At 42.7% G+C, this 27,452-nt stretch overlaps 2 protein-coding genes across 2 annotated transcripts; both read right to left on the bottom strand.

Annotated features, from left to right (window-relative positions):
* Nucleotides 1-89: 89 nt before the first annotated feature.
* Nucleotides 90-19,589, bottom strand: LOC109897965 (methylcrotonoyl-CoA carboxylase subunit alpha, mitochondrial-like). The gene is made up of 19 exons (XM_020492667.2): nucleotides 19,254-19,589; nucleotides 18,544-18,587; nucleotides 17,005-17,144; nucleotides 16,824-16,919; nucleotides 16,580-16,701; nucleotides 16,323-16,470; nucleotides 16,079-16,200; nucleotides 15,877-15,988; nucleotides 12,875-12,956; nucleotides 12,575-12,702; nucleotides 10,837-11,020; nucleotides 10,621-10,730; nucleotides 10,317-10,533; nucleotides 4,196-4,282; nucleotides 2,204-2,253; nucleotides 1,976-2,113; nucleotides 1,617-1,721; nucleotides 1,210-1,281; nucleotides 90-1,065 (listed from the first exon to the last, which is right to left on the bottom strand). Exons 1-19 carry the CDS (start codon nucleotides 19,304-19,306, stop codon nucleotides 949-951), a joined length of 2,127 nt encoding a protein of 708 aa, XP_020348256.1. The 5' UTR covers nucleotides 19,307-19,589; the 3' UTR covers nucleotides 90-948.
* Nucleotides 19,590-20,018: 429 nt separating this feature from the next.
* Nucleotides 20,019-22,625, bottom strand: LOC109897966 (lysosome-associated membrane glycoprotein 3-like; the record flags this gene model as incomplete). Its single annotated transcript, XM_020492668.2, has 6 exons — nucleotides 20,019-20,551; nucleotides 20,757-20,930; nucleotides 21,049-21,103; nucleotides 21,367-21,492; nucleotides 21,724-21,908; nucleotides 22,547-22,625. Coding segments are annotated over 6 exons (762 nt in total), but the record flags the coding sequence as incomplete, so codon positions are not given.
* Between the last annotated feature and the right edge of the window lie 4,827 nt (nucleotides 22,626-27,452).

Here is a 27,452-nt window from a genome sequence, read left to right as displayed (position 1 = left end):
TGTAACCTTTGTCCTTTCCAGCAGACCGTGTATGCAATACACACACTACTGTGCCCAGCATAGTATACCTCTATAAAACCACAAAATGAGACATTTAGAGAATTTATCTGAAATGATCTTTTAGAAAAACAATTTGACAACCCTCAGCTAATTACAAATCAACGTGAATAATGGATGACCGCACAGTTTAGTAGACATAACTCACCCCAGGAGTGTGTGCTTGCGGGGATTCAACACTAACTCTGACATATTACAACACCTATAAAAACATGTGCTCTGGCCCTTCTCTCTTCTTGGTTATTTGGTGGTCTATCTATTTTGTATGTCACATGATATGAGAGATGACCATGTTATATGAATTCCATCTTTGCCCTGGTATTACCTATTGGACTGTAAAGTAACCAGATTCTGGTCATTAAACACAATGTGGTAGGCCTGTGAGACTGTTAGCAAATAGCCCTTATTTGAATTTCACAGGCTACATCTCATGATTCACTCCAGGCTGAGTGCTAGACCCATTTGTGCCATCATTCAAACTCCTTAGGTTTGACAAGAGCATATGGGACCTGGCTATAGTGAAGCTAGAAGAGAAAAAAAACAGAAGTTTGAAGGAGAGGAAGAACAAGAACACCCACCAAAAAGCTAGTGGTTTAGTAGTTACAGTAGTACCATGAACCAAGCTACATAGAGAAACAGACTACAAGAGCACTTTGCAGAGGACAGTACAAAAGCCAGATGTCTACTTTCATACAGCCATCTGATAAAATAACCCAAAGCAAATATACCAGTATTGTTAAAGGGAATTTTCTGTCATCTCATACTGTGTACAATGTGATCCACATGGACCTGTAGTGATGGTACAACAGTTTGCAACTCCTATAGTAAATGCCTCTTTCCTATAACTTCTACAGTAACTCTGAAGGTTCACACATGGATATTCACACGAGATTATTCCTCTTCAGCGGCTTCCTCAAACTCAACCAGGGCTGCGTGTCGGTTGGCCTGGGAGCCCTCTTTGAAAAACACCTTCTTGATAACTCCAGCTTTAGGTGCTCGGATGGTGTGCTGCAGAGAGCGAGAGAACACAGTCTGAGGACCCACAGTTCATTTACAGCACAATGTAAGTGGCTACAGAGTTCGAAAAGTCAAAGTGAGCGAGTGTGTGTGGGTTGGGAGTGGACTCCTCAGTGTAGGAAATGACAAGCTCACCTCCATTTTCATGGCATTCATCACCATCAAGGCATCTCCCATTTGCACAGTGTCACCTGCCTTCACCAGCACCTAGAGGAAGAGGAGATTTAATTAAGAACCTTACCTATAGATTATAAAATGGCCCTGTTAATGTTAGGACAGGCGTCTCAATGTCTGTTTTTCCACAACTGACATTTATCAATTGGCATGTCTGAACGATGCACCCCATGTCATCAATAGGAGGTACAGATGAAATAATCTGCTAAACTAATATCCCATGAATCAGAATGCTTACTGACCATCTGGCAGGAAATCATATCCCAGAGCAACATATTCAAGATCATCTGTCAGAGTGGCTGGGTCAGCTTTTATAGACAGAAATAATGGTGGTGAGAAAAAAAAAGAGATGATCCATAATGTATTACCTTCTCAATGGTCCCGGTCATGGGTGCCACAGCTCCTCTCTGTGCTCCTGTGCTCACACCAGCCAGGAACTTGGGCACTGGAACGCTCACCTCTGCGCTGCCCTCCTGATGGGGAGAAGAGGATGGGTTAGAAGACCTGAGAAGGAAAGTGACAGTGTTCTAGAGCAGGGTCCTGGGGCCCTATCTGGGTGCACATTTTGGTTTTTGCCCAAGCACTACACAGCCGATTCAAATAACCAAGTCATCAAGTTTTGATTATTTGAATCAGCTGTGTCGTGCTTGGGCAAAAACCAAAACATGCTTCCAGGGGGCCCCAGGACCGAGTTTGAGAAACCCTGCTGTAGTGGAGCGAGACTCACCATAGAGAAGAGGTGTACTGTGTTATCAAGGATGACCAGTTTGGGCCGGGACTTCACCCCGTTGACAGAGCAGTGCAGGAATGATGTCTGTCCCTCTGTCTCCACCTCCCCTGACACCTGGAACACTTCCCCTCCAATCTGATGAAGGGGACAAGACCCATCAATCGTAAATCATGTGCCAGAGAACTTTAGACATGGCAATTTTTACAACACACACAGAACATGTACCTCCATAGAATAAGTCCCATCTGAATTGTATGTAACCGTTACTTCCACTTCTGCAGAGAGAAAAAAAAGTTGTGTGTGAAGTCTTTCCTCTGCCACTTGATAAATGGACTCATGCATTTTCTATAAAAACCAAATCTATGATGTGTCCTATTCCAAACATTTATTTGTATGACATAAAATATGAATAACTTATCCTCAGTGGAAACGACTTATACATTTCATGTGACAAGTAAACAAAAAGCAGATTTAAAGCTCTTAAAGTACTTTTCTCTGTATTCAAATATTCTCAGCAAAAGTGAAACATGAGGATGAGAGTGACTAATGATGTCATATGGACTGCTGAAAGTTCAACTATAGTGAGGAGATGGGCTTGCTTATAGACTGGGAGGAATCTGACACTAATTAAAATCAGTCATTACCACATTAATTATTTAAAAACAGTCATTAGAATAAGGTCTAGGAGGACAGACTTGGGCTCCTCATCAACATGAAGATTGACTTAGCATTTCAATCAAACCAGGTTCTACTGGCTGCTTTCTCAATGACAGTGGTCACCAACTAGTCGATCGTGATCGACCTAGGCATTCCTAGTCGATCTGCAAACATTTCTGTAAAAAAACAACAACGATAAAGCCTTGCGTTACTATAATTTTTTTGACTCGCATTGTTGGCAGTAAGTTCACCTAATTCAGCTGCCCTGTGCACCGGGTAGGCAAAGTATTCCCATTTATAACCATTTTCATGTCTGAAGGTACCAACACTGCCTTCCGGCGGTCCCAGAGAGCAAATCAAGTGCACTATATGCCTTCCGCTGGCCAATTGGTTGGATGGCTCAGAATACCGTGTCTGCAGTAACGTAGCAGGCGTAAAAGAAAGCCTACTGCGAGATTTAAAAACGTTTAAAACCATGACTAGAGAGAGACTGTCAACGAATACAGCAAAGAGCTGCTGGTTTTGAGTGACTGCATGGTTTAAGTTTAAACGGCATTGGCAACACTTTTTATTCAACACTTTTATAAGGAATCAAATACGCGTTCTTCCTACTTCCACTCACGCTACAACCAGCACTGCAGCTGTAATGAATGAGTAGGAACATGTATCGATAGGTTTGTTTCATTATTAGTGGCTTGGGTCTTTTTTAATAGAAGAACTTTCTGTGTTCATAGGAGTAACAACATGATTTTGTGTAATAGTGCGAACTCGAGTTTCGCCATCAGCTGGGAGACAGTGTCCCTTTTTGGTCAGTGTCAGCAGAGAAAAGGGAGAGCGGAGGGACATTGAGACGGACCTTCAGTCTGCTGTGCTTTCCCTTCACTGAGACTGATGATGGCACCATCAGCCCAGTAAAATAAAATGTATGCTCACTCAGCTGTGCCTAACAAGTAATACTACAACTGATCTATTACCGGTGTGATCATACGGTCTACATCAAATTTTGAAATATATATATATATTTTTTTTTAAATGGTCTGAACAACAATGCACTGGCAGGGCAATTCAAGCACAGCCAATATGTGGTGAGAATGTATTGGGCCTATAGCCTACTGCAGGGTTCCCCAAATTTGGCCCGCTAGTGGTTTTATTTGTCCCTCCAAGTTCTGAGAATGTATTTATTTATTTTGCATGAGACTAAAAACGCCAGGAAATCAGCTCTAAGTGATATTAATTTTGTAAATAGGTTCCCATGTAGTCACACAATAAAAGAGACACAATGATCGTATACAAATGTAAGCAAGGTTTGAGAAATGATCATGTTTTAGTCAAATATATTTGTTTGGGCGTCTTGCGTTCAATTTGCAGTCTACAATTTATTTGTAATTCTGATCCAGCCCCCCGACCATCCGCTCAAGAATTTATTTTAAAAAATGTCCCGCGGCTGAATCTACAGTAGTTGTTGATGATGATGATAATGTTGCATAGGCTTACGCTTTTTATGTCATGAATTTTAAAAAAAAATCAGTGTATGACCTGGTGAAGGAGATTCGGACTCACTAGTTTCACCCAGCTGGAGGGTCATATTCCTACTGTATAGGATGTTCACCCTCCGGCCGTTACTGCAGGCAAAAGGAGAGAAAGGATCTGCGATGGGAGAAAAGAACAGAATTTAAGATCTCTTCCAACAGTTGCATAAATCTAATCAGAGTTTATTAGTCACATGCACATGGTCACAGATTTACTGTAATTGCAGGGTTCAGTGCAATTCTTAAGCTCCAACAATACAGGTCAGAGATGTGAGTGAAACAATAATACCAAGTAAAATAGAAGTGTGTGTATATATATATATATGGAGGCCAGGTCAAGCCTGGAGGTATGTTGGGTCAATGTCCTGTTGAAAAACAAATGATAGTCCCACTAAGCACAAACCAGATGGAATGGCGGATCGCTGCAGAAGGCTGTGGTAGCCATGCTGGTTGAATTCTAAATAAAATGTCAGACAGTGTCACCAGCAAAGCACCCCCACACAATCACACCATCTACTCCATGCTTCATGGTGGGAACCACGCATCAAATCAAATTTTATTTGTCACATGCGCCAAATACAACAGGTGTAGACCTTAGTGAAATGCTTACTTACAAGTCCTTAACCAACAATGCAGTTAAGAATAAACCACAAAAAAAGTATGATAATTAAAGAGCAGTAGTAAATAACAATAGCGGGGCTATACACGGGGGGTACGGGTACAGAGTCAATGTGCAGGGGCACCAGTTAGTTGAGGTAACATGTAGGTAGAGTTATTAAAGTGATTATGTACAGATAATAACAGAGTAGCATCAGCGTAGAAGAGGGTGGGGGCAATGCAAATAGTCTGGGTAGCCATTTGATTAGCTGTTCAGGAGTCTTATGGCTTGGGTGTAGAAGCTGTTTAGAAGCCTCTTGGACATAGACTTGGCACTCCGGTACCGCTTGCCGTGCGGTAGCAGAGAGAACAGTCTATGACAAGGGTGGCTTGAGTCTGACAATTTTATAGAGGTCCTGGTATAGAGGTCCTGGATGGCAGGAAGCTTGGCCCCAGTGATGTACTGGGCCGTACACACTACCCTCTTTAGTGCCTTGCAGTTGGAGGCCGAGCATTTGCCATAACAGGCAGTGATGCAACCCGTCAGGATGCTCTAGATGGTGCAGCTGTAAAATCTTTTGAGGATCTGAGGACCCATGCCAAATCTTTTCAGTCTCCTGAGGGGGAATAGGTTTTGTCGTGCCCTCTTCATGACTGTCTTGGACCATGTTAGTTTGTCGATGATGTGAACGCCAAAGAACTTGAAGCTCTCAACCTGTTCCACTGCAGCCCCGTCGATGAGAATGGGGGCGTTCTCATTCCTCCTTTCTCTGTAGTTCACAGTCATCTCCTTTGTCTTGATCACATTGAGGGAGAGATTGTTGTCCTGGTACTACACGGTCAGGTCTCGGACCTCCTCCCTATTGACCGTTTCATCGTTGTTGGTGATCAGGCCTAGCACTGTTGGGTCATCAGCAAACTTAATGGTGCTGGAGTTGTGCAGTCATGAGTAAACTGGGAGTACAGGAGGGAACTGAGCACGCAACCCTGAGGGGCCCCCGATTTTGAAGATCAGCGTGGCGGATGTGTTGATACCTACCCTTACCACCTGGGGACGGCCCCGTCAGGAAGTCCAGGATCCAGTTGCAGAGGGAGGTGTTTAGTCCCAGGGTCCTTAGCTTAGTGATGAGCTTTGAGGGCACTATGGTGTTGAACGCCGAGTTATAGTCAACGAATAGCATTCGCACATAGGTGTTCCTTTTATCCAGGTGTGAAAGTGCAGTGTGGAGTGCAATAGAGATTGCATCATCTGTGGATCTGTTGGTGTGGTATGCAAATTGCTGGTGCGTCATGCAAAATGTTAACTAGCAGGATGGAAGGCAAAGGCAAATTAGCCACTTGTCACCTGATCCTCACAAGGCACCCTGATCTTTTTACACAAAATCTCAGTTTCCTTCTCCAGCAAATGAAGGCGATCTGGGCTGGTCAGGTGTCTGTAGTATATCCCTCCCATCCGACTCATAGAAGAAAAACTCAGTCTAATCTGAGGGGAATAATCACAATTCTGATGTCCAGAAGCTATTTTTAGTGATGAGACAGTAGCAGCAACATTATGTACAAAACAAGTTAAACAATGCAAAATAAATATTTAAAAAATAGCATGGTTGGTTAAGAGCCGATAAGACGGCAGCCATCCCCTCATGAACATGCGGAGATCATCCGTTCACCTACTCTGTGTCTCACAAAGACACGGCGGTTGGAACCAAAAATCTCAAAGTTGGACAGATTTCTACCAGTCTAATGTCCATTGCTCATGTTTCTTGGCCAAAGAAATTCTCCTTATTATTATTTGTGTCCTTTAGAAGTGGTTTCTTTGCAGCAATTTGACCAAGGCCTGATTGACACAATCTCCTCTGAACAGTTGATGATGTGTCTGTTACTTGAACTCTGAAACATTTATTTGGGCTGATATTTCTGAGGCTGCTAACTCTAATGAACGTATCCTCTGCAGCAGAGGTAACGATGGATCTTCCTTTCCATTGGCGGTCCTCATGAGAGCCAGTTTCATCATAGCGCTTAATGGTATGGTTTTTGCAACTGCACTTGAAGAAACGTTAAACGTTCTTGAAATTTTCTAGATTGACTGATGTTCATGTCTTAAAGTAATGATGGACTGTCATTTCTCTTTGCTTATTTGAGCTGTTCTTGCCATAATGTGGACTTGGTGTTTTACCAAATAGGGCCATCTTCTATATACCACTCAAACTTTGTCACAAGACAACTGATTGCCTTAAGCACATTAAGGAAAGAAATTCAATAAGGCACACCTGTTCATTGAAATGCAATCCAGGTGACTACCTCATGAAGCTGGTTGAGAGAATGCCAAGATTGTGCCAAGCTGTCATCAAGGTAAAGGGTGGCTACTTTGAAGAATCCTCAAATATATTTTGATTTGTTTAACACTATTGGTTACTACATGAAGGCACAGTCAACTTAGTGTGTCGTTTAATAGCTTTGATGTCTTCACTATTCTTCAATGTAGAAAATAGTTTAAAAAATAAAGAAAAACCCTTGAATGAGTAGATGTGTCTAAACTTTTGACTGGTACTGTATGACGTACAGTTGGAAGTTTATATACACTTAGATTGGAGTCATTAAAACTTGTTTTTCAACCACTCCACAAATGTCTTGTTAACAAACTATAGTTTTGGCAAGTCGTTTAAGACATCTACTTTGTGCATGACAAGTCATTTTTCCAACAATTGTTAACAGACATTATTTCACTGTATCACAATTCCAGTGGGTCAGAAGTTTACATACACTAAGTTGACTGTGCCTTTAAACAGCCTGGGAAATTCCAGCAAATTATGTCATGGCTTTAGAAGCTTCTGATAGGCTAATTGACATTTTATTCAATAGGAGGTGTACCTGAGGATGTATTTCAAGGCCTACCTTCCAACTCAGTGTCTCTTTGCTTGACATCATGGGAAAATCAAAAGACATCAGCCAAGACCTCAGAAAATAAATTGTAGACCTCCACAAGTCTGGTTTATCCATGGGAGCAATTTCCAAATGCCTGAAGGTACCATGTTCATCTGTACAAACAATAGTACGCAAGTATAAACACCATGGGACCACGCAGCAGTCATACCGCTCAGGAAGGAGACGCATTCTGTCTCCTAGAGATGAACGTACTTTGGTGTGAAAAGTGCCAATCAATCCCAGAACAACAGCAAAGGACCTTGTGAAGATGCTGGAGGAAACAGGTACAAAAGTATCTATATCCACAGTAAGACGAGTCCTATATCGACATAACCTGAAAGGTCGCTCAGCAAGGAAGAAGCCACTGCTCCAAAACTGCCATTAAAAAAGCCAGACTACGATTTGCAACTGCACATTGGGACCAAGATCGTACTTTTGGAGAAATGTCCTCTGGTCTGATGAAACAAAAATAGAACTGTTTGGCCATAATGACCATCGTTATGTTTAGAGGAAAAAGGGGGAGGCTTGCAAGTCAAAGAACACCATCCCAACCGTGAAGCACAGGGTTGGCAGCATCATTTTGTGGGGGTGCTAAGCTGCAGGCGGGACAGGTGCACTTCACAAAATAGATGGCATCATGAGGAAAGGAAATTATGTGGATATAAGCAACATCTCAAGACAGTCAGGAAGTTAAAGCTTAGTCGCAAATGAGTCTTCCAAATGGACAATGACTCCAAGCAGACTTCCAAAGTTGTGGCAAAATGGCTTAAGGACAACAAAGTCAAGGTATTGGAGTGGCCATCACAAAGCCCTGACCTCATTCCTATTGAAAATTTGTGGACATAACTGAAAAAGCATGTGCGAGCAAGGAGGCCTACGAACCTGACTCAGTTACACCAGCTCTGTCAGGAGGAATGGGCCAAAATTCACCCAACTTATTGTAGGAAGCTTGTGGAAGGCTACACGAAACGTTGGACCCAAGTTAAACAATTTATAGGCAATGCTACTAAATACTAATTGAATGTATTTAAACTTCTGACCCACTGGGAATGTGATGAAAGAAATAAAAGCTGAAATAAATCACTACTATTGTTCTGAGATATCACATTCTTAAAATGAAGTGGTGATCTTAACTGACCTAAGACAGGGATTTTTTTTTTACTAGGATTAAATGTCAGGAATTGTGAAAAACTGAGTTTAAATGTATTTGGCTAAGGTGTATGTAAATGTCCGACTTCAACTGTATGGATATGTATGCAAGCACACACTATGCAAAAGTATGTGGACAACCCTTCAAATGAGTGGATTCAGCTATTTCAGCCACACCTGTTGCTGACAGGTGTATAACATCTCCATAGACAAACATTTGCAGTAGAATGGCCTTACTGAAGAGCTCGGTGACATTCAACGTGGCACTGTCATAGGATGCCACCTTTCCAACAAGTCAGTTTGTCAAACTGTACAACCCCGGTCAACTGTAAGTGCTGTTATTGTGAAGTGTAAACGTCTAGGAGCAACAACGGCACAGCCACAAAGTGGTAGGCTACACAAGCTCACAAAATGGGACTGCCAAGTGCTGAAGCACGTAAAAATTGCAACACTCACTATCGAGTTCCAAACTGACTCTGGGAGCAACGTCAGCACAATAACTGTTTATCGGGAGCTTCATGAAATGGGTTTCCATGGCCGAGCAGCTGCACACAAGCCTAAGATCACCATACGCAATGCCAAGCGTCGGCTGGAGTGGTGTAAAGCTTGCCGCTATTGGACTACAGAGCAGTGGAAACATGTTTTTTGAATCACGCTTCACCATCTGGCATTCTGACGGACAAATCTGGGTTTGGCGGATGCCAGGAGAATGCTACCTTATTTTTTTTACCTTTATTTAACTAGGCAAGTCAGTTAAGAACAAATTCTTATTTTCAATGACAGCCTAGGAACAGTGGGTTAACTGCCTGTTCAGGGGCAGAACGACAGATTTGTACCTTGTCAGCTCGGGGATTTGAACTTGCAACCTTCCGGTTACTAGTCCAACTCTCTAACCACTAGGCTACCCTGCCCCAATACATAGTGCCAACTGTGAAGTTTGGAGGAGGAATAATGGTCTGGGGCTGTTTTTCATGGCTCGGGCTAGGCACCTTAGTTCCAATGAAGGGAAATCTTAACGCTACAGTATACAATGACATTCTAGACGATTTTGTGCTTCCAACTGTTTCCTGTTTCAGCATGACAATGACCCTGTGCAAAGTGAAGACCATACAGAAATGGTTTATCAAGATCGGTGTGGAAGAACTTGACTGGCCTGCACAGAGCCCTGACCTCAACCCCATCAAAAACCTTTGATGAATTGGAACGCCGACTCTGAGCCAGGCCTATTCGCCCAACATCAGTGCCCGACCTCACAAATGCTTGTGACAGAAAAGCAGCAAGTCTCCCGCAGCGATGTTCCAACATCTAATGTGAAGCCTTCCCAGAAGAGTGGATGCTGTTATAGCAGCAAAGGGGGAGATCAACTCCATATTAATGGCCATGATTTTGGAATGAGATGTTCGACGAGCAGGTGTCCACATACTTTTGGTCATGTAGTGTAGTTCTCAGTGACCTGTAGAGACAGGCCTGTTGTTGTTCCTCACCATTGGACTTGTCTCTGAAGGTCTGAGTGCTGGCCCTCTCTCTGAGGAGCAGGCCCAGGGCAGCCTGACACAGTGTGGCCCTGGAGGGAGGGATGGGTTTAGGGAACAGCTGCTCATAGTGCTGGGGGATGAAGCTGGTGGTCACATTCCCCGCCTCAAACTCTGGATGCCCAGACAGACTCAGCAAGAAGTCAATGTTGGTGTTGAGTCCTACAATCTGCCGGGATCAGTGGTCAAAGGTCAATCAAAAGTCTCTGACAGAAACAGAAATGGGATGTGTCCAGTTTGTGTATAATGCTCTTACGTTGTACTGGCGTAGACAGTATCTGAGCTTCTTCAGAGCAGCAGATCGGTCTTCTCCCCACACCACCAGTTTAGCGATCATGGGGTCATAGTGGGCTGACACTTCATCTCCTGAGAACACAGACAGGTACATCATCACTATGTGGTTAAGAGTTCTGTTTGACAGTCTAGTGTAAAATAGGTGTAAGTAGTTACAGGTAAGCTGGGTGTACTGTACCTTCCCTGACGCCCGTCTCGATGCGTGTGTATTCGTCTGCCGGGGGTGTAGACAGATGAAGGAGGGGTCCTGCCCCAGGGAGGAAGTCATTGTTGGGGTCCTCAGCGTATATCCTGGCCTCAAATGAATGGCCCATCAGTTCGATCTCGTCCTGCAGGAGGGGCAGCCTCTCGCCTGCAGCCACCTGAGAGCCAAATAGTTTATAGTTGACTCGGTTTGTCGTCTCTCTCCTGTTGTGGCTGCGCCCCCCCCCCCCCCCCCCCCCCCCCCACACACACACACACACACACACACACACACAAAGCCTCGCCCTGTCACTCAAGCAACACAGTTCCTCCTCTTCGCGGTTAGATTCACTATACATTTGCATGCTGTTCTGTTAGGTCAAATGCAGTCAACAGATTGATCCAAAAGAGGAATGATGCTGCTTTCCACTTAGATTTTTAATATACACTGAGTGTGCAAAACATTTAGAACACTTGCTCTTTCCATGACAGACTGACCAGGCTATGATCCCTTATTGATGTCACTCGTTAAATCCACTTCAAGGGAGGAGACAGGTTAAAGAAGGATTTTTGAAGACTTATGCCAGTATCCCTGTGGAATGCTTTTGACACATTGTAGAGTCCATGCCCCGGCAAATTGAGGCTGTTCTGAGGACAAAATATTAGTTTGCATTGTATGAACATTTGGTAATGGCTGGGGTGAATTATCTCATTGATGGTTAGCTTATCTTTAGGACTGCTGTTTGATAGCATTACTGCTCTGTAATCTAATGTGGTAATCTTGTGGCTATCTATCACTACCGCTGTGCTGCGTAACCTCAGAGAGAAAGCCCATGTTATTAATTATGTACTGTACCTCAATACTTACAGTGGTGGCCAGGCTACATCATGTGTTGTTAATGTTTTGTACATTCAGTGTAAATAATTATATTACTATGATTCCAACAATTCACCCAAGTGTTTTGATCTAGATCACAAATCGAAAATAAAAAAGATTGCTATAAGATTTTCTGTCTATATCGTGGAGCCCTACATCAGGGTGGAGCTTTAACAAATTGTTCATTTAATCTTTATGCAGATTAAAATCCATAATCTCTGGGATGAGGCTTTCTAGAGGAGCTCATAAATACACTCATCAACACACTGAGTCTACGAAAAATTAGGAAGGTGTTCCTAATATTGAGTTGCACCCCCTTTTGCCCTCGGAACAGCTTCAATTCGTCAGGACATGGGCTCTACAAGGTGTTGAAAGCGTTCCACAGGGATGCTGGCCCATGTTGACTCCAATGCTGCCCACAGTTGTGTCAAGTTGGCTGGATGTCCTTTGGGTGGTGGACCATTCTTGATACACATGGGAAACTTGAGTGTGAAAAAACAACCAGCCTTGCAGTTCTTGACAAACTCACACCGGTGCGCCTGGCACCTACTACCATACCCCGTTCAAAGGCACTTCAGTCTTTTGTTTTGCCCATTCACCCTCTGAATGGCACATAAGATATGGGTTTTAACTGTCTCAAGGCTTAAAAATCCTTCTTTAACCTGTCTCCTCCCCTTCATCAACACTGATTGAAGTGGATTTAACAAGTGACATCAATAAGGGATCATGGCTTTCACCTGGTCAGTCTGTGTCATGGAAAGAGCAGGTGTTATTCATGTTTTGTACACCCAGTGTATTACAACACATCGATGTCCCCAACCTCCTCTTTCTGAAGGCATCCCTCTTTCCATCTTACCCTGAGCTGCCACTCCACCAGGTCAGTTCCAGTGATCATCTCAGACACAGGGTGCTCCACCTGCAGACGTGTGTTCATCTCCATGAAGTAGAAGTTGTGCTGTGCATCCATGATGAACTCCACAGTGCCTGCATAGAATCAGGGACATACTGTAAATGTGGTTGTCACACCGGTGCACAGGGTAGTCCAAAGGATGGGAAAGCATCTATTTAAAACATTACAACAAATAATAATGTTTTCATAACCCTCTAGTGAGTGAGTGTTCAAAGCAACAATGTTTGAGGTCCATTCTCTGCCCACCTGCTCCCACATAGTTGACGGCTTTGGCTGCTCTCACCGCTGCCTCTCCCAGTTTCCACCTCACCTCCTCGCTTATACCAGGCTACAAAGCACAGGTGCAAACACAAACAAAAAATAATTACATACTCGCATGGCCTAGGTTGTGCAAACCACAGTGCAGTCAAGTCTCCTATTCAGCATTTACACAGGAAACCAAGACATGTTACTTTAGAGCTGAGAGCAAAAATCTAATGTTATTGGTTGTATGTACATATTTATCGCGGGTCTAGTGAAATGCAGCTAGCCGTGGTTAGAGCATTGGGCCAGTAACCGAAAGGTTGCTAGATCGCATCCCGAGCTGACACGGCAACAAGGCAGTTAACCCACTGTTCCTTGGTAGGCCATCATTGTAAAGAAGAATTTGTTCTTAACAAACTTACCTAGTTAAATAAATAAAATGCTTATTATTCTAGCTCCAACAGTGCAGTAATACCTAACAATACACAAATCCCAAAAAGGAATGAAGAAATATGAGAATGAGCTAGAGGTCGACCGATTAATCGGAATGGCCGATTAATTAGGGCCAATTTCAAGTTTTCATAACAATCAGAAATTGGTAATTTTTTGTTTTTTTTACACCTTTACTTAATCTTTATTTAACTAGGCATGTCAGTTAAGAACACATTCTTATTTTCAATGACGGCCTAGGAACGGTGGGTTAACTGCCTTGTTCAGGGGCAGAACGACAGATTTTTACCTTGTCAGCTCAGGGATTCAATCTTGCAACCTTACGGTTAACTAGTCCACCGCTCTAACCACCTGCCTCATGAGGAGCCCGCCTGTTACACGAATGCAGTAAGAAGCAAAGGTAAGTTGCTTGCTAGCATTAAACTTAATAAATCCTAATCACTAGTTATAACTACACATGGTTGATGATATTACTAGTTTATCTAGCGTGTCCTGCATTGCATATAATCGATGCAGAGCGCATTTGCGAAAAAGGACTGTCGTTGCTCCAACGTGTACCTAACCATAAACACCAATGCCTTTCTTAACATCAATACACAGAAGTATATATTTTTAAACCTGCATATTTAGCTAAAAGAAATCCAGGTTAGCAAGCAATATTAACCAGGTGAAATTGTTTCCCTTCTCTTGTGTTCATTGCACGCAGAGACAAGGTATATGCAACAGTTTGGGCCACCTGGCTCATTGCGAACTAATTTGCCAGAATGTTACGTAATCATGACATAACATTGAAGGTTGTGCAATGTAACAGGAATATTTAGACTTAGGGATGCCACCCGTTAGATAAAATACGGAACGGTTCCGTATTTCACTGAAAGAATAAACATCTTGTTTTCTGAGATGATAGTTTCCGGATTCGACCATATTAATGACCTACGGCTCGCATTTCTGTGTGTTATTATGTTATAATTAAGTCTATGATTTGATAGAGCAGTCTGACTAAGCAATGGTAGGCACCAGGAGGCTCATAAGCATTCATTCAAACAGCACTTTCGTGGGTTTTGCCAGCAGCTCTGCTGTTTTATGACTTCAAGCCGATCAACTCTGAGAATAGACGAGTGTAACGATGTGATGTGAAATGGCTAGCTAGTTAGCGACGTGCGCGCTGATAGCGTTTCAAACGTCACTCGCTCTGAGACTTGGAGTGGTTGTTCCCCTTGCTCTGCATGGGTAACGCTGTTTCGAGGGTGGCTGTTGTCGTTGTGTTCCTGGTTCGAGCCCAGGTAGGAGCGAGGAGAGGTACGGAAACTATACTGTTACACTGGCAATACTAAAGTGCCAATAAGAACATCCAATAGTCAAAGGTATATGAAATACAAATGGTATAGAGAGAAATAGTCCTAATAATAACTACAACCTAAAACTTCTTACCTGGGAATATTGAAGACTCATGTTAAAAGGAACCACCAGCTCTCATATGTTCTCATGTTCTGAGCAAGGAACTTAAACGTTAGCTTTCTTACATGGCACATATTGCACTTTTACTTTCTTCTCCAACACTTTGTTTTTGCATTATTTAAACCAAATTGAACATGTTTCATTATTTATTTGAGGCTAAATTGATTTTATTGATGTATTGTATTAAGTTAAAATAAGTGTTCATTCAGTATTGTTGTAATTGTTATTACAAATACATTTTTAAAATCTGCCGATTCATCGGTATCGGCTTTTTTGTCCTCCAATAATCGGTAGCGGCATTGAAAAATAATAATCGGTCGACCTCTAGAATGAGCAGTGTCAGTGTCCGGAATATAAATATACACTGAGTGCTCTCTCCATGGCAGACTGGCCAGGTGAATCCAGGTGAAAGCTATGATCCCTCACCTGTTAAATCCACTTCAATCAGTGTAGATGAAGGGGAGGTGTCAGGTTAAAGATGGATTTTTGAGACAATTGAGACATGGATTGTGTATACGTGCGTTCAGAGGGTGAATGGGCAAGACAAAATATTTAAGTGCCTTTGAAAAGGGTATGGTAGTACTGTAGGTGCTAGGCGCACCAGTTTGACAGTTTGAGTGTGTTTTTCATGATCATCAGTTTCCCGTGTGTATAAAGAATGGTCCACCACCCAAAGAACATCCAGCCAACTTGACACAACTGTGGGAAGCATTGGAGTCAACATGGGCCAGAATCACTGTGGAACGCTTTCAACACCTTGTAGCGTCCATGCCCCGACAAATTGGGGCTGTTCCGAGGGCAATATTAGCAAGGTGTTCCTAATGTTTTGTACACTCAGTGTATATGTATATATGATGGTGTGTATAGAAATTGTGGACAGTATATTAATAGAAAAGGTGTGTACTGCAGTAGTTATATAGGATTAACTTAGACTATAATACAGTATGAAATGGGTAAAACAGTATGTAACATTATATAAAAATACCAGTGTCGAAGCAGTCTAAGGTGCAAGGCAGAGTACCGGGTGGTAGCCGGCTAGTAACAGTGACTAAAGTTCAGGGCAGGGTACTGGGCGTAGTCCGGTACCCTGCACTTACCCCTGGTGCTTCCTCAATGATCTTCTGGTGCCTTCTCTGCACGCTGCAGTCCCTCTCAAACAGGTAGACAGCATTTCCATGCTGGTCCCCAAAGACCTGGACCTCCACATGTCTGGTCAGGGAAGGAATCTGGTCACACAACATCTAAACAAGGGTACTGTCTGAATCTCCAAAACAAATAGATACAGCGTCTTCTACATACCTGGGGTCCTCTACAAATTTCTCCACTAGCATGACGTCATCGTTGAAGGACTTGCGAGCCTCTCGTCTCGCAGACTCAAGCTGCTCATGGAAATCTTCAGCGGTGTGTGAAATGCGCATTCCCTAGATAAACCAATCAGAACCATAGGAGCCTTGAAATACCAACCACACTATCATTCCATGAAACAATCATTTTGGTTTAGACATTGAGAGGTTCAAAACCGAATTTACAATATCTTACTTACTTTACCACCCCCGCCACGCACAGCCTTTATCATCACTGGGTAGCCGATCCTGACAGCCTCAGCTTGGAGCTTCTCATCTGATTGGTCGTCTCCGTGGTAACCCTCGATGATAGGAACACCCGCAGCTGACATAATGTATTTTGATGTACTAGGAAAAAGAAAAGGAGTAAGATTTTACTTTTTAATAACCCTTATTTAGATCAGACTTACAACAAACAAAACTGAAAAGTGACTTGAGAGGAGTCATTTAACTGTACCTTTTGATACCCATGTCTCTGATGGCAGATGATGGAGGACCAATGAAAATGATACCCTCCTGTTTGCACGCCTCAGCAAACTCTGTGTTCTCTGACAGGAAGCCATATCCCGGATGGACAGCCTATAAGAAAAACACAATTACAAACATCAACTTATTCCTCAGTGATAGCTGATATGGTGACAGTGGATTGTCATAAATTAGAATAAAAAAATACTACAAATGCAATACTGCACTTGACATACATGTGATCCAGATCTCTTGGCAACCTCCAAGACTTTCTCCATTGACAAGTAACTCTGCTGGGATGCAGCTGGCCCAATGTTATAGGCCTCATCTGCCTAAGGAATATGAGAGAAACCTCATCAATACAGTTGCATCTACAAACATAACACTGAGGGGTCAAAGTTGACAGCCTTGACATACCATGGCCACATGCATGGAATGACGGTCTGCATCACTGTATACTGCCACAGAGCGCACACCCATCTTCTTTGCTGTTCGCATCACACGGCAGGCAATCTCTCCTCTGTTGGCAATGAGTACTTTCTCTATCCTGCCTTGCCCTAAAGGAAAAGAGACCTGAACTATGAGTGATGTAACACGTACCAATTTAGTATATTAAACTCAGCAAAAAAAAAGAAACGTCCCTTTTTCAGGACCCTGTCTTTCAAAGATAATTCGTAAAAATCCAAATAACTTCACAGATCTTCATTGTAAAGGGTTTAAACACTGTTTCCCATGCTTGTTCAATGAACCATAAACAATTAATGAACATGCACCTGTGAACAGTCATTAAGACACTAACAGCTTACAGACGGTAGGCAATTAAGGTCACAGTTATGAAAACTTAGGACACTAGAGGCCTTTCTAATGACAAAACACCTAAAACAAAGATGCCCAGGGTCCCTACCCATCTGCGCCAATGTGCCTTAGGCATGCTGCAAGGAGGCATGAGGACTGCAGATATGGCCAGGGCAATAAATGGCAATGTCCATACTGTGAGACGCCCAAGACATCACGCTCACCAGACATCACCGGCAACAACGTCACCTATGGGCACAAACTTACAGTCGCTGGACCAGACAGGACTGGCAAAAACTGCTTTTCACTGACGAGTCACGGTTTTGTCTCACCAGGGGTGATGGTCGGATTTGCGTTTATCGTCGAAGGAATGAGCATTACACAGAGGCCTGTACTCTGGAGCAGGATCGATTTGGAGGTGGATGGTCCTTCATGGTCTGGGGTGGTGTGTCACAGCATCATCGGACTGAGCTTGTTGTCATAGCAGGCAATCTCAACGCTGTGCGTTACAGGGAAGACATCCTCCTCCCTCATGTGGTACCCTTCCTTCAGGCTCATCCTGACATGACCCTGCAGCATGACAATGCCACTAGCCATACTGCTTGTTCTGTGCGTGATTTCCTGCAAGACAGGAATGTCAGTGTTCTGCCATGGCCAGTGAAGAGCCCGGATCTCAATCCCATTGACCACGCCTGGGACCTGTTGGATCATAGGGTGAGGGCTAGGGCCATTCCCCCCAGAAATGTCTGGAAACTTGCCGGTGCCTTGTTGGAAGAGTGGGGTAACATCTCACAGCAAAAACTGGCTAATCTGGTGCAGTCCATGAGATGCACTGCAGTACTTAATGCAGCTGGTGGCCACACCAGATACTGACTGTTACTTTTGACCCCCCCCTCCCCTTTGTTCAGGGACACATTATTCCATTTCTGTTAGTCACATGTCTGTGGAACTTGTTCAGTTTATGTCTCAGTTGTTGAATCTTGTTATGTCCATACAAATATTTGCAAAAATTAACACAGTTGACAGTGAGAGGACGTTTTCTTTTTTTTGCTAAGTTTACAATGCTTCCTCTGCAGTTCAATCTCGATGGAGAATAATAACTTGAAAGAGACCATATTAAAGTCAGCACTTTGGTGAATATTATTGTCCCATGTTACTTACCAACTGAGGCAAACCGTACTGATCCTTTGGTCCATATACATTTCCTAAGATGAGACAATCACAGGTCATTGCAGGACACAGACCTTGGTTGGACAGGTCATGTCAAGAGAGCACCTACAGTAGTTTCAGCCGTTTACATAAATGAATGGCTTTCAAGGGCATACATGCTAATTGTACCATGTACCACAGTGCAGGTGGCTGCCTTCACAGCGGGCTAATACTCGAATGCATAATGACCATTGCTCAAAGATAATGACTATTATCTAACTAGCTAGCTAGCTAGCTGATATATATGCATCAACTTAACTGCCCATTGCTTTGGAAAAAAAACATTTCACCATTCAAATTGTTTAGCTAGCTGGTTTGTTAGCTGTTATGCTAAGTTAGTTACCTTTATTTAACCTTGCACAAAATCGCTGCATATTAAAAAATAATTAGGTTAACTACGTTAGTTATGTTGAAATACACGACACAAGATAGTGACTTAGTCGTTTTGGCTATATAATATTAACGTTACTTGTTTAACACTAAGATGATAACTACAATATTCTGATGCACGTTCGACTTGCTGTCTAGCGACGCTAGCTAGTTAGCCAGCTGGCCAACTGCCTAGACAAAAAGCTATAAACATTTTTCTTTTCTTCATTTATTTTGAATAGATAACTTGCAGTAATTGTAAACATAACATATGACAAGGATTATCGACTTACTGTTGAAATATTCTTAGACCCTGTAGGGTTTGAACTTTCAGGATAGCAAACATGTCTGCTGTCTAACAAACTGTCTAGTAGCAGCCGAATGAGGAAATTATACGCGTTTGTCTTTATGAAATCGATTATTTTGATTTACCAATTAAGCCTTAGCTAGTTACGATACTGCATTTTATAATAAGTATTATCAACTAGAGTTGATCGGTGGAACTGCTATTCTATGAAATTATAAAACATGCTCTAGTTTGGTGAAAATAACACCAAATACAGAGTGATGTCAAAAATGAAGTTCCATTTGCTAAGACTGTCTCTCTTGGGTACCCGTAAGATGATCAACCAATAGAAAAAGTCGAGACGGAGGTGGGGTCTCTGCGTTTCCGTTAGTTACCACAGCCACAAAGTAAAATCGGTCTATATGGTAAAAATGTACGAAAACCAACATTTACTTTTTGGTCTTAATTTAAGGTAAGGGTTAGACATAATGTTAGCAGTGTGGTTAGGGTTAGGTTAAAAATCAAGAAGATAAATTGTAGAAATAGACGAGGTTTGTGGCGTGTTTTATCTAGTGTCAACCGGGTCTCTGGACTGGCCGTGCTTTGCGGGATCCTTGAGTGTCCCTACACTATTGAAGTTGAAATGTAAAATGGTTATGGTTATGGTTAGTGTTTAAGGTCGGGAAATACTAAGTATCACGAATAGCGCTAACCCTCAGGAGAGGTCACAGAGAGGTTCAAGACCGAATTAACAATGTCTTACAGAATTATATGTTTTTGGGCAGTGTGTTTTTATAAAAAGGCTTATACATGCATTTGATGATAATGTATTTCAATCCAGCTGGATAAAGCCACACGGGAATGTATGCACTCTTCAAACCAGAATATAATCTCCAAACATCAAAATTCTAATTGCTAAAATAAAGCCACATTATTCAGACCATATTTGCTGATTGTGATTGAAAATGTACACAGAGCTTTCCTATAAGTGTTAACCACATTCACATTTTTTACTGTAATAATGTTATTTATATTTTTTTTGCAGAAATATTTCATATTTAAAAACAACAATAGTGTATAATTGGCAATGGATTAAAAAAAACATTTAGGAAATACAAAACATGGCTATAAAAAGTGTTCATGTTTTTTGCATTAAGCATTCTCAGATCCTGTCATAGCCAGCTTGTCTGTGGTGGTCCCGGATTATCAGGAAGGACAGGACAGCAATCAGCAAGAGCCCCACAACCGTGGCACCAAAAATAATGGGAATGATCTTCTGGATGAAATCAGCCCTGCACTCAACCTCTGAAATGTCATAAGGGGGACATTAGAAAACAACATCTGGATCTTAGCACTTTGAATAATTGTTTTTGATGGGCTGAAAGGACAAAACATTACGTTTACAATGTTACATTTCAAAGCATTAAACCATATATAACCTTACAGTAAAATCATAAATAAAATGGTTTTGTAAATCATGAACAGAAAGGCCCCAGTTAAAGTGACCTACCCTCTCCAAAATTCCCATTGGTGAGTTTGAAAGCTTGGAACTGAAGAGACACAATCTTCACTCGAAGGTTCTCAGATAGATGGAACTCAGTCTGAGAGTAGCACTTGAGGCTGCGGCCAGCGGCAGTTGGGAACAGCTTCTCATGTTCTATTACCCCAGAATAGTTCTTCATTCCTAATTGTGGAAGAATAAGATCAGCCTTGTTTTTCTGACAATGACATCTGTAGAAAAAGATATAAGCATTTGTTTCACATCATGTGTCTATTTTGTGAGATGATAATGGTTTACTTACCTTTGCCTGGTGCCAAATGACCTGTGATCTTTGACACATAGGTCAGGTTCCCTTCCTGTGGGTAGACAAATACTTAAGTGTTTATTCAAAGCCAAACATGCAAATCATCATGCAAATGTATTTGAATGAGTATGCTTCTACTCAGAGCCATGTATAATCTATGACTCTGCTTCTGCTCGTTATGGAAAAGTCAACCTGTGAATTCACAGCCATTATCTCAGTACGAGTCAGAAAGGTATGGGGCTAAAAAGGTTTTCCAGTTATAAAATGTGGTCATACGTGTCAGACATGAGAAAATGGACGTTTCTGAATTTGTACCTTTTCAAAGGTGAGATTCAGATCGCCTCCCTTTCCTAGAAAAGCCAGGGAGAGAACTGACTCTTTGTCAGCACATCTACCAGTAGTCTTGGTGGTGGTAGGGTCTAAGTTGAAATAGGAAGGTTTCTGGGAAAAAAAAGAATCAACGTAGCATTGGATTGGAAAAGGACAAAAACAATAGCAAACGAGTGATGTTGTAGGATTTACAGCTACTTATATAATATTAATCTGTAGCATTTTTTTGTGACTGTTGTCTATTTTTCACAGTTTGGTAGCAACCCACATGAGATCTCACCCCTGACAAAGAAGTGCTAAAATGTACTAAACAAAAAGTGCTGAGAAAGTGACTTCCCCTACCTTCTTCTCAATAACTACGTACTCAACTCCCATGGAGAGTTTGATGCACGACGTGCCTGTAGGGTCTTTCAGCACATAGTTTCCGGTGACAGGAACAGTCTCTTTGGGCTGAAGGACAGGCCTCTGTGGTAGGTTGGCCTGTTCAGTGGGCTTAGGATCCAATGCAGCAGTCATGAGGCTGTTTCCTGTAAAGGGGTATGCAGTGAAGTGTAAAGTGAAACAGTTTACAGAAACCACAAGACACCATTCATAAGCACCCTTTGGTTTCAGATGCTTCTTTTTTATAAACAAACCTAAATAAGCTATTCTAACAACTTGTTTGGTATTACTACATATGTTGAAGTGGTCATGATTATGTTTTTAAAATATCATGAAGTTTACGAGCAATGTTTTACACTCTTAGAAAAAAGGGTTCCAAAAAGGTTATTCGGCTGTCCCAATAGGAGAACCCTTTTTGTTTCCAGGTAGAATCCTTCTGGGTTCCATGTAGAACCCTCTATGGAAAGGGTTTTTACATGGAAACCGAAAGGGTTCCACCTGGAACCTATAAGGACAGCTGAATAACCCTTTTAGGTTCTATATAGCACCTTTTTTTCTAAGAGTGCACTCAACAGAGCACTGTTATAGAGTACCACTGTTATCATCTCAGAATCAAAATCAGATTCAAATGCACTATATTATTCTGTTTGCAGATTAACGATTCCATACTTCGTGGTTAACTGCATTGCAGCATTGCCTAATTTCAATTTATATCAGACTACCACTAACACTGAATAGATTAAACATTATTAGACATTATTAGATAAAGGTGCATGTAACTCACCCATTATGATCACAACCAGTAGAAAAAGTATTGTTTCACGATGCATGTTGTTGCTGAGTTTGTCTGTCTTCTTGTACGTTCAGTTAGGTGTTTGTCACCAAATGTGGGTTGTGAGATGTGATGTGGTGAATTCCACTCCAGAAGACCAAAACGTTTTGCTCAAGTGATGAGCACATTCAAGGGGAGGGGCAAAGAGTGTTTAATTTTTTAATGATTTAAATGGCTGATGGACAGTATATGATGTAACTAACTGCACCTTGTGCTGTTGCAGGTCAGATATGTTCTGTTTTGTGTCTACTCAACTCTTTAGCCTGAAGCTAGCTTTACTAGGCCCATCTCCCAGCTATCCAAAGAGGTCCATCAGCCACTACTTGTGCTACAATACCTCTTTTTGCCAACTGGCTTTCCCGACTCATCACGACTGGACCACCGACGTGACTCGCCCAATGGGTTTTTTATCAACTGGCTCCGCCGTTGCATCGTCCCCTGAAATCCCATCCGCTAGCATGCTAGCCGCGGCCTGCTAGCTGTCCAGAGCACATCGGACTGTTAGCTTATGCAATAGCACGAGGGGGCCACAAAATACTTTATTCCGTCGCAACGTCCCTCCAAGGCCCTTCTGTTAGATTCCTAGCCCCGGCCCGCAAGCCGCCTGAAGCCACTCACTGGACTCCTATGATTACTCGGCTACGCATGCCTCTCGCTAATGTCAATATGCCTTGTCCATTGCTGTTTTGGTTAGTATTTATTGCCTTATTTCACTGTAGAGCCTCTAGCCCTGCTCAATACACCTTATTTAACACTTTAGTTCCACCTACCACACATGCGGGTGACATCACCTGGTTTAAATTATATTTCTAGGGAGAATATCTCTTTCATCGTCACTCTATGCACAGGTTTACCCTCACTGTATCCACATCCTACCATACCTTTGTCTGTACAACGCATCACCGGGGGCAAACTACCTGACCTCCAGGACACCTACACCACCCGATGTCACAGGAAGGCCATAAAGATCGTCAAGGACAACAACCACCCGAGCCACTGCATGTTCACACCGTCATATCATCCAGAAGGCGAGGTCAGTACAGGTGCATCAAAGCAGGGACCGAGAGACCGAAAAAAAGCTTATATCTCAAGGCCATCAGACTGTTAAACAGCCACCACTAACATTGAGTGGCTGCTGCCAACATACTGACTCAACTCAAGCCACTTTAATAATGGAAAACTTGATGTGAAAAATGTATCACTAGCCACTTTAAACAATGCCACTTAATATAATGTTTACATACCCTACATTACTCATCTCATATGTATATACTATACTCTATACAATCTACTGCATCTTGCCATCTTTATGTAATACATGTATCACTAGCCACTTTAAACAATGCCACTTTTATATGTTTACATACCCTACATTACTCATCTCATATGTATATACTGCACTCGATACCATCTACTGCATCTTGCCTATGCCGTTCTGTACCATCACCCATTCATATATCTTTATGTACATATTCTTCATCCCTTTACACTTGTGTGTATAAGGTAGTTGTTGTGAAATTGTTAGGTTAGATTACTCGTTGGTTATTACTGCATTGTCGGAACTAGAAGCACAAGCATTTCGCTACACTCGCATTAACATCTGCTAACCATGTGTATGTGACAAATAAAATTGGATTTGATTTGATTTACATTATGCCTTGAATCTATTCTACCGTGCCCAGAAATCTGCTCCTTTTACTCTCTGTTTTGAACGTACTAGACGACCAGTACTTTTAGCCTTTAGCCGTACCCTTATCCTACTCCTCCTCTAATCCTCTGGTGATGTGGAGGTTAATCCAGGCCCTGCAGTGCCTAAGCTCCACTCCCATTCCCCAGGCGCTATCATTTGCTTACTTCTGTAACCGTAAAAGCCTTGGTTTCATGTATGTTAACATTAGAAGCCTCCTCCCTAAGTTTGTTTTATTCACTGCCCAAGCACACTCTGGTCCTAGCCGTGTCTGAATCCTGGCTCAGGAAGACCACCAGAAACCCTGAAATTTCCATCCCTAACTATAACATTTTCCGACAAGATAGAACTGCCAAAGGGGGCGGAGATAGCAGAGATAGCCTACCATCCAGATCTGTACCCAATCAATTCGAGCTTCTACTTTTAAAATCCAGAAACAAGTCTCTCACCGTTGCCGCTTGCTATAGACCACCCTCTGTCCCAGCTGTGCCCTGGACACCATATGTGAACTGATTTCCCCCCATATTTCTTCAGAGCTAGTGCTGCTAGGTGACCTAAACTGGGACATGCTTAACACCCCATCCATCCTACAATCTAAGCTTGATGCCCTCAATCTCTCACAAATTATCAATGAACACATCAGGTACAACCCCAAATCTGTAAACACGGGCACCCTCATAGATATCATCCTCACCAACCTGCCCTCCAAATACACCTCTGCTGTTTTCAACCAAGATCTCAGCGACCACTGCCTAATTGCCTGCATCCATAACGGGTCTGCGGTCAAACGACCACCCCTCATCACATTCAAATGTTCCCTAAAACACTTCCGCTAGCAGGCCTTCCTAATCGACCTGGCCCGGGTATCCTGGAAGGATATTGACCTCAACCCGTCAGTAGAAGATGCCTGGTCATTCTTTAAAAGTGCCTTCCTCACCATCTTAAATAAGCTTGCCCCTTTCAAAAAAAATTGCAATAGACCGGACCGGAGGTCTCAAGCACCGAGCCTGCACAAACCTACCTTGCTGGATACTCCCCGTAGCCAGTCCAGTGCGGCGAGGTGGAATAGACTGCACTGGGCTGTGCTGGCGAACCGGGGACACCATGCGTACCCCGGCCAGAGGACCTGGCTCGATGCCCACTCTAGCCCGGCCGATAGGAGATGCTGCAATGTAACGCACCGGGCTATGCCAGCGCACCGGGGACACCGTGCACCTCACGGCATAACACGGTGCCTGCCCGGTCCACCTCTCTCCACGGTAAGCACGGGGAGTTGGCTCAGGTCTCCTACCGGACTTAGCCACACTCCCCGTGTGCCACCCCCCCAATACATTTTTGGGGCTGCCTCTCATCTCTGTTGCGCTGCCGTGCCAACTCCTCAAAATGCCGCCGCTCTGCTTTGGCTGCCTCCAAGTTCTTCTTTATCAGGCTGGCGATATTCCCCAGCCTGTGCCCAGGGTCCCTTGCCATCCAGAATCTCCTCCCATGTCCAGGAGTCTTGAGATTTCTGACACTGCCCGTTACCACGCTGCTTGGTCCTTGGTTGGTGGGTGATTCTGTAACGGTCTTCTTCCTCCTCTGACGAGGAGTAGTAGGAAGGATCGGAGGACCAATGTGCAGCGTGGTAAGTGTTCATGAAACTTTTAATAGAACACAGAAAAATACAAAATAACAACGTGAAATAACAAAAACCGAAACAGTTCCGTGTGGAAGACACAGAAAATAAAAACAGGCTGCCTAAGTATGGTTCTTAATCAGGGACAACGATTGACAGCTGCCTCTGATTGAGAACCATACCAGGCCAAACACAGAAATACCAACTCATAGAAAAACAAACATAGACAACCCACCCAACTCACGCCCTGACCATACTAAAACAAAGACATAACAAAAGAACTAAGGTCAGAATGTGACAACAGCCTTGGTTTCTCAAATGATTGCCTCGCCTGGTTCACCAACTACTTCTCTGATAGAGTTCAGTGTGTTAAATCAGAGGGCCTGTTGTTCAGCCCTCTTACAGTCTCTATGGGTGTGCCACAGGGTTCAATTCTCAGGCCGACTCTCTTCTCTGTATACATCAATGATGTCGCTCTCGCTGCTGGTGATTCTCTGATCCACCTCTACGCAGACGACACCATTCTGTATACTTCTGGCTCTTCTTTGGACACTGTGTTAACTAACCTCCAGACGAGCTTCAATGCCATACAACTCTCCTTCCATGGCCTATTTATTGCCTTTACCTCCCTCGTCTTACCTCATTTGCACTCACTGTATATAGATTTTTATTTTTCTACTGTATTATTCACTGTATGTTTGTTTATTCCATGTGTAACTCTGTGTTGTTGTATGTGTCGAACGGATGTGCTTTATCTTGGCCAGGTCGCAGTTGTAAATGAGAACTTGTTCTCAACTAGCCTACCTGGTTAAATAAAGGTGAAATAATCTTCTTTTTTTTATTACCTAAAAACATAGCCTAAAAGTAGGTTGGTTCATTTAAAGGTCATATGTTGAATCAGAGCGGACTGGTACCAGAAATCGTCTCTGGTATTTCTGAAGAAAAACCCGGTAAATTTCTTTCCTTGAGGCCCACATTATTAGCCAGATAATGATAATTTTGTGCAACCCCCCCAAAATAGACAGGCCCACTAGGTCAAAAAGGAACCAGCCCATCTGGTCTGTTGAATTCACATTTTTTTATGATAATTACTTGTTTGCATTAGCCAGGAGTTAAAGATGTTAGCCTCTAAATTGAAAATATGTTTTAAATTGGTTAATCAAAGATTGCATTTGTATTATTATTCGTATTATTATTGCACCAGAGTTGTAGTTGGTTTCTGGGAATGGCTGAGCTCGGGAAATCAAACTGTGCGTAGGCAGGCATTGGAGGCAATCGGGGTCAAAGGTAGAGAGGGACAAAGTATCTCCTAAAATACACAGTACTGCAGCAGTGTCAATGCAGGTCAGGCTTAACTCTGCATTGACAAACTGACAATCATTTTTGGAAAGTGTCTGGTTCGGCGTGATATTTATCCATCCAAAGTCTTTATTGTGGTAGAGAGGTTGTCTTATTCCCTCCCCATTTACATCTAAATAGCAGAGACCTTTATTATTGTATTACCGTAAGACACCCGCTTAAAACTAAACTAATATTTATGTTTACTTTAGGGATAG

This window comes from Oncorhynchus kisutch, linkage group LG10 (genome assembly GCF_002021735.2).
Source record: "Oncorhynchus kisutch isolate 150728-3 linkage group LG10, Okis_V2, whole genome shotgun sequence".
NCBI classification, from domain to species: domain Eukaryota; kingdom Metazoa; phylum Chordata; class Actinopteri; order Salmoniformes; family Salmonidae; genus Oncorhynchus; species Oncorhynchus kisutch.
This window is presented reverse-complemented; position numbering and strand designations above follow the sequence as displayed.